Source organism: Phymastichus coffea, unplaced genomic scaffold (assembly GCF_024137745.1).
Source record: "Phymastichus coffea isolate CEN01 unplaced genomic scaffold, Cenicafe_Pcof_1.1 PCOF00067, whole genome shotgun sequence".
NCBI classification, from domain to species: Eukaryota; Metazoa; Arthropoda; class Insecta; order Hymenoptera; family Eulophidae; genus Phymastichus; species Phymastichus coffea.
Window position 1 is genome coordinate 1,441,619 of NW_026706878.1, and position 7,903 is coordinate 1,449,521.

Genomic DNA, 7,903 nt, shown 5'->3' on the forward strand with positions numbered 1-7,903 from the left:
TCGATGCAACCCGAGCATCCCCACATCGCTGCATTCGATGAGCTCGAATCCGAATATTTCGAAGTAGCGAGTCAAATATCAAAAATGAACAAACCCCCAGCGACCCCTCTCGCGAATTCCACTATGTTCAACGGAAGTAACACCGCCACCTTCATAGAGAGAACTGACGTGGCGAAACTTGCACCGTTGACAGTACCCAAATTCGATGGGAACCACAAGAACTGGGTCCCCTGAAAAGCCAACTTTCAAGCGCTTATACACGATCGTCCAGGAATGGCCGGAAGCGTCAAACTGTCCCAACTTCAAAATGCAGTTCAGGGTTTAGCAGCGACCGTAATAAAGGAATTCTGTCTTGACCCCAGCGACGTCAGCTACAACTTGGCTTGGGAAGCGTTGTGCAATGCCTACGATCAACGACGTGTTCTGGTCAACGAGCACTTCGACGCTCTGCTAAAGTTAGCTCCCGTTCAAAATCCAACCGCCGAGACCACAGCCACCCTTATGTACACCGTCCGTCAACACGTTAGCATGCTCAAAACAATGAACATTACGATCTGCGACGAATTTGTCCTGCGGATTCTAGAAAGATGCCTGCCCGGGTATCTCCTGTCGCGGTGGATGGATAAACACTCAAATCGCGAAATCCCCAAATTAGAAGAATTGTACATTTTCGTTCAGGATTCAATATTCAAACAACGAGCGATAGGTGAACTTCCGAAACGAGATTACCAGTCCAAAAGGAAAGGAGTAGGCAACAAGGCAGAACCCCCGGCGAAGGTCTCCAAAAACATTACCAACACACTCGTTACCACTTCAGCGACCAACAACAACGCGTGCGTTAAATGCGGTCAATCCCACAGACTCTACAAATGCGAAAAGTTCAACGAAGCGAAATTGAACGAAAGGTGGGAACTCGTTAAAGCAAAGGGGTTGTGTCGCAACTGCTTATACGTCCACTCCGCTTCTTGTACCAGCGAAAAAAGGTGCAAAAAATGTCACAAGGATCATCATACCCTTCTGCATGCAGATAAAAAATCAGGACCATCTACCCCTCAACCCGCGAACGATTCGAAACCGTCCGGGACGTCTCAACCATGACTAAGCCAACAAACGTTCGCGTCAGGCGCATACCTCCCTGATTCTCAACTCATGACCACAGCAATTTTAAGCTTTCAGTCATGTCGAGGGAAACGTCTCATGGCACGCTCGTTACTAGATTCATGTTCTAACGCAAACTTAATGACTCAATCTCTTGTCAATCGTTTACAATTACCAGTTAAACAATGCTTTGTGAATATCAGAGCAATAGACAACACGAATGTCGTTTCAGAAAAATACGCTACTGCCACTTTCTTTTCTACATATAATGATTCTAAACACCAATTAAACTTCTTGATTGTACCTAAAATAGCTGAGAAGGTGCCTAATGAGACTTTCCCTCGGGAGAAATTCAACATCCCTAAGAATATCAAATTCGCAGATCCCCAATTTCACATACCCAGACCCGTCGATGTCTTACTAGCGTCAGGTCCAACCCTGTCTTCTCTTGCCATAGGGCAAATCAAGCTAAACGACGAAAGATCCCAAATCACTCTTCAAAAAACTTCTTTCGGCTGGATAGCAGCCGGAGGATCAATCTTATCAACGATTTCCAACTCCGTTTCGTGCAATGCGGTAAGGTTAGATACGCTCTTAGAAAGATTCATGGCGATGGAAGACGTGGATTATCAACCCATCAAATCAGAAGAGGACGTAGCGTGCGAGAGGTACTTCGTTCAAACCACGACACGCGATACTTCAGGTCGCTATATCGTTCGTCTGCCGTTTCGATCAGGCAAATTCGAAATAGGTTCGTCAAAACACCAAGCGTTACAGCGTTTTCAGGCGCTGCAACGCAAATTTGAAGCTAACTCTAGGTTCCGAGCAGAATACGAGAAGGAATTCGACGGGTACCTGGAACTTGGCCACATGACACTGTGCGAGGGCGACGACAACGATGGTTACTACTTGCCTCACCATGCGGTGATCAAGGAGTCCAGCGAAACGACAAAATGTCGTGTTGTTTTCGATGCTTCTGCGAAATCCTCCACGGGCATTTCGTTGAACGATATGTTGTTGACTGGGCCGACCATTCAGGAAACTCTGTGGGAACAAATTTTGCGATTCCGTTCTCATTCCTTCGTCATCACTGCCGACATCGAAAAGATGTACCGACAAATCTGGATTCATCCCGACGACAGGAAGTTCCAGAAGATCTTGTGGTACCACGAAGGCGAAATTCGAACTTTCGTTCTCAACGTCGTAACTTTCGGGGTGAAGTGTGCTCCCTTTCTCGCAATTCGAACATTGCACCAGTTAGCCGTTGATGAAGAAAGCAGATTCCCAAGGGCCGCAATGTTACTTCGTCGAGACTTCTACGTTGACGATTTCCTTTCAGGTGCAGACACGCTGGGGGACATCATGAGGATTCGCGACGAGATGATCAAACTCTTGAGTCGCGGGGGTTTCGTAATACGAAAATGGTCCTCTAATCACCCGTCAGCGTTAGACGACATCGACAAAAACATCTTCGATTTAGACTGTGGCATACAAGGAAATCCCATAAAAAAGACCCTCGGAATTATCTGGGACTCGCAACGAGACGTCTTCACATATTCCGCAAACCTGACTCGTCAGCTTCTACGAAAAGAAAGCTCCTTTCCCAAATTGCAAGGATCTTCGATCCTCTAGGCTTATTAGGTCCTTTAACCTTGTATGCCAAAACGTTAATTCAGGAATGTTGGAAAGCTAACATTACCTGGGACGAATCCCTACCTCAAGACATCCACACCAAGTGGATAGCTTTAGCTGAACAACTCCCTTTAGTGCGAGAACTTGCGTTACCAAGATATCTGCGATATGACATCGCAAACCCAATATCCACCGAGATACACGGCTTCTGCGACGCGTCGATTAAAGGATACGGCGCGTGCATCTACATCCGTTCCGTTGATTCCGTAGGAAATGTTACTGTTAGGTTAGCTTGCAGTAAATCCAAGGTCGCTTCGCTTAGTCATCACACCATACCTCGTTTAGAACTCTCTGGCGCTGCCCTTCTGAAAAGACTATATGTCGAACTGGTGACCCAGCTGACTTTTAATATCGTACGAACAATTCTTCGAACGGACTCAAGAATCGTTCTCTGCTGGTTAGATAAAGCTCCTCATCTACTTAGAACATACGAGGCAAACAGAGTCGCTGATATTCAATCGCTAGGTGAGAAAGTCGAGTGGAAGCATGTTCGTTCGAAGGACAATCCAGCCGATTCACTATCCCGTGGACAATTACCTAGGGAACTTTTAGCTAACCCCCTCTGGCATTCAGGCCCTCCATGGTTAGTTCTTCCCGAAGATCAATGGCCTTCATCGGAAGAATCCTCATTAGGTGATCCCCTAGAAGCGAAAGAGGGAATCGTTTTGTTTACAACCTCTTCCGGGAGTAACATCTGCTCTCGTTTCTCTGATTACGGGTGTCTTATTAGGTCCATTGGATATCTTCTCCGTTGGAGTAGAAGAAAATCACAACCAGACGATACTCAAATAGCGAGTAAATCGCAACGAGGGATTCGTTATCTTTCCCAAGCCGAAATAGTTTACGCTGAACTCCAGATCCTCCTTCTTATTCAAAGAGAATGTTTTAGTTCCGAGATTAGATTGCTCAATTCTACTACGAAATTAATATCTAAATGTCCCAACGGCGCTTTCAGGAGTCGAACGAAGTTCGACGAACTCAATCCCTTCTTAGACGAGTATGGACTGATCAGAGTAGGCGGTCGGTTGAAGAATTCAAATCTTCAATTCAACCAAAAATACCCTATTCTGCTACCCAGTAACCATCACGTGTCAGATCTCATCATCCGCGACGCTCATCATCGAAATCTTCACGGAGGGGTTCAATCCACTCTTTATAGGATACGCGAAAGATTTTGGATTCTCAACGGTCGAAACCAGATTCGACATGTCTTGCGCCGCTGCGTACCCTGTCTTCGGCAAAGGCCAAACTTCTCACATGCCAAGATGGCAGACCTTCCTGAATCTCGAGTAAACCCTGCGTTTCCTTTCGCGAAGACCGGCGTCGATTTTTTTGGTCCGATTATGATCAAGGAGAAAAGAGATCGAAATCGAAGCTTCCTTAAGGCGTACGGGTCCGTTTTCGTTTGCATGGCCACTAAGGCTGTCCACATCGAGGTAGCATCCGATCTCTCAGCCGAGGGCTTCCTTGCGTGCTTTCGTCGGTTCGTTGCCACGCACGGCAAACCGACCACCATGTATTCTGATAACGGTACCAACTTTGTGGGCGCGAACAGCGAACTGCAAAGGATTTACCAATTGCATGATTCACCTGAATTTAAGGACGCGATTCAAACCTTTGCTGCAGCCGAACGGATTGAATGGAACTTTAATCCCCCTCTTTCACCGCACTTCGGCGGTTTGTGGGAGGCGGCGGTTAAGAGTTTCAAACACCATCTAAATCGTGTTATTAAGGATCAAAAGCTCACATACGAGCAGTTGGAAACATTATTAAAGGAAATCGCCGCTGTGTTAAATTCTCGACCATTATACGCGATTTCTGCCGACCCAAATGACTCCCTTGCAATAACTCTAGCTCATTTTTTAATCGGGCGTTCTTTCAATTTCTTACTCGACCAAAATTATGTTTCAGTTCCGGACAATCGTCTCACCTCCTATCAGCTCGTCTCTAAAGCTAGACAAGCCTTCTGGAGCAAATGGCACAAGGAGTACTTGCATGAACTGCAAACTCGTCAGAAGTGGTTGACTTCCGGAACTGCATTATCAATTGGATCTGTGGTTGTGTCCATGGAGGACAACCCTGCTTGCGCAAGATGGCCCCTGGGAGTCGTCGTGGAAATCCACCCTGGGAGCGATGGCATTGTTCGAGTGGCATCGGTGAAGATGGCTTCCGGAATCTACAAACGGAACATTACTCGGCTCTGCGTACTCCCTGTAGATCAGGAAAACGCGGACCCGTTGGAGTCTCAAGTCACCCTCCCGAATTCGTAATTAGCCCCAGATGTGCGCTCTGTGGTTTGCCATAAACGAGTCGAACCATGGAGTATTCTGGAAGTGCTTTAAGCCTGGCCCGCGAGAGGGTAGAGTACAGAGTGCTCTACAGCCAGATGCCCAAAGAATCAATCTTTGGAAGCGCGATACCTGGCCGGAGATCAGGTTCCCACAATCGCGGAGACTCCAACCTTTCGTCGACCTTAACCATAGGAAGCGTGATCAGTGGAGTGTCAAACTTCTGGCACCAGATGATCTTGCGTAAATTAAGTTGTTTCTTAGTTTTAAGACTTGTAAATCGTTCGTTTCGTCGTACTAGTGACTTAAGAAAAAATTGAAGCAAAATAGCTTTCAATCAATCAGATTGTGATGTCGATGCTAATCAATAGACCAGTCCCTTCAAAGAAAACTGGCTCCTCATGTAAAGAAACCAAAGACCGTCCTAGTTTTGTGATCAGGAAGGGGTCAATTAGTCAATGTAAGCTCTTGTTAAGTCTAACACTGCTCGACCATTAATGGTCCAATTAGTCTCGCAGCCGTGGCCGGCAGTATGTTACGTCGCAACGTGAAACATATGTATTAACACATACGTGCGATATTCAGACATGTATTTTTGAAGCGAATCAGGCTGCGCGCGCAGCTCTCGCGTGTCTGTGTGCAAGTGTGTGTGTGAGGCGCTAGGGCCTAAAACCTAGCGTGGTGGCAGCACCTTACGGCGCTGCGCCACTCGCGCCAAGCATGGCGAAATTTGCCGGTACATCCGGCAGTCGTCGACGACAGCGTCCTGCGTGCGGAGCTCCCTCGCGCCTTCGCGTTCTCAGCAACGTCCTCGTGCACCCAGGTGCAACCTCACTCATACTACCCACGTAGTATCGTCCTCGTGCACCCAGGTGCAACCTCACTCATACTACCCACGTAGTATCGTCCTCGTGCACCCACGTGCAACCTCACTTATACTACCCACGTAGCATAAGGTTTCGTCCACTCACGTGGTCTGTCTTATCTTTTCAACGTAATCCGGGTGCGTGACAGTGAATGTGAATTCATCGTGCATCAATTTTCTTTGTGTGAGAGCGTGTGAGTGTCTCCGCGCGACGTCTCTATTCCGCGTTATCTTCGCAAGTGTAATTTCCAGTGTTTTATTTAATAAAAAGGGTTTTTTATGCCGTTACGGCTTTTTCCCTTTAAATAGTGTTTAATTAATTTCTCTTTCCCTCCAATTAATTAAAGAACTTAACCACTACAAGCAAATCAACGATCTAGGACAACAAATCAAGAACTGGAGCGATTTACTTCGCCAAGGAAGTCGTTCGTGTCAATTCATAGAATTAATCGGTTGACTGAAAATAAACCCAAAGTACTTGCAACTCAAGATAGCTTTCCATATAATGCTTCAATCGGTTCACCTGCTCTTCAAGTTTCTCTTGGTAAAATGTTTATGTTAAAGAATTATTTTAAGTTGCTTTATATTAATTTAATGTTTATAATTACCTTTTCTCTTTTAGATACAACTGCTATATTGAAAGCAATAGCTGGATTAAAGATTATTATACAGAATGTACAGTCCGACGTAACAGATTTGAAAAGGAAGATTTTAGGATCAGAGATCGAGAGGCTCAACCAAAGTTTACAAGAAAATAATTTAATATTACCCCTTCAAACTTCAGACGATTGGAACACTTTCAATAATATCCTGCAGAATGATATAATAAAAGAGTATTTGGTCGGGAAAAAAATGATTGACATATATAAATATTGTATAGAAATATACATTGTATCATATAATAATGTTTTAATTTTCAGATCCTTTTTATGAAATCGCAGCTGGATAAAGCTGCTAATAACCCGACTAAAAGTTGTAGCAATATTTTGAAAAGTTTATTTACAAAGGAGTTGATTTCAAAATTTACAGCGTTGAAGAAAGTCGAAGGCAAGGTTGTATTTAGTAACTCTGTATGTTTCAAGATTTTAAAAGGTAAAATAGATGGGTTTATGTAATTCAATCTATTGATTCAAAACTAATTAGTAATTACTGTTTATTTTTCCAGTTCTATTACTGAGCAATCATCGAGACAATAAAGGTGATTTTATCACTGAAGGAGCCTTCAATCGAGCATTGACGTCTGCTTTTAACAATTCTAAGGATTGGGGAGGAAGACAGAAAAAAACATTTTAATTTAATTATATTAAATAAGTATTATTTTTTTGCCGCGAAAAAATATTCAAAAAATATAAACCATGTTTGTTATGTAAACTTGATGTAGAGATATTCATTAATTCATTATATTAAATTATTACAAATAAATAAAATTATTATGCATTTTAACGACACATTTTTTATTTAATAAAAGTAGGATTTGGATTAGTTTTCCGTAGAAAAATCCTGACTCGATTTACCTATCCGAATCGTAACAAAAAGCGGGACATTTTCCAGTTTGTTTCTGGCAGGGATCTCTAGTCCGATTCAAGTCTGAAATAGGTAAAACGGGCCCGATTCCATTAGGAATTTTCATGAAATTTCTACACGGGATAATATACTTTTCAGCTAATTGTTTAGCTGAACAATTAGTATCTGGCCATCGGATATGATGATTATCAGTGGTACCCATGATGACGGAACAACAATGAATCTATCCGATTTGAGCAATTTTACGATATACCATAGTGACTTATCGCCTAAAATAAAATGAAACAAAAATTAGCATTTATATGCGTAAGCAAAGTATTATTAATAGTTCAACAATTATGTATTTAGTTTGCACTAATGCTGTTTCGAAAAATTATATTTATGGAAGTGGTTATAAAAACTTATTAGATTCAACTTAACTTACTTCCTCTTTCCG

At 43.4% G+C, this 7,903-nt stretch overlaps 1 protein-coding gene across 1 annotated transcript; it reads left to right on the forward strand.

Annotated features, from left to right (window-relative positions):
* The first annotated feature begins 273 nt into the window (after positions 1-273).
* On the forward strand, positions 274-5,060 carry LOC131667540 (uncharacterized). Its single transcript, XM_058941009.1, has 3 exons — positions 274-905; positions 1,302-2,671; positions 2,731-5,060. Exons 1-3 carry the CDS (start codon positions 274-276, stop codon positions 5,058-5,060), a joined length of 4,332 nt encoding a protein of 1,443 aa, XP_058796992.1.
* Positions 5,061-7,903: the final 2,843 nt, after the last annotated feature.

Coding starts and splice junctions, on each gene's coding strand:
- LOC131667540 (XM_058941009.1), top strand. CDS start 274: ATGGCCGGAAGCGTCAAACTGTCCCAACTTCAAAATGCAGTTCAGGGT. Junction 906..1,301: donor GAAGCGAAATTGAACGAAAG/GTGGGAACTCGT, acceptor TGTGAATATCAG/AGCAATAGACAACACGAATG. Junction 2,672..2,730: donor ATATTCCGCAAACCTGACTC/GTCAGCTTCTAC, acceptor TCGATCCTCTAG/GCTTATTAGGTCCTTTAACC.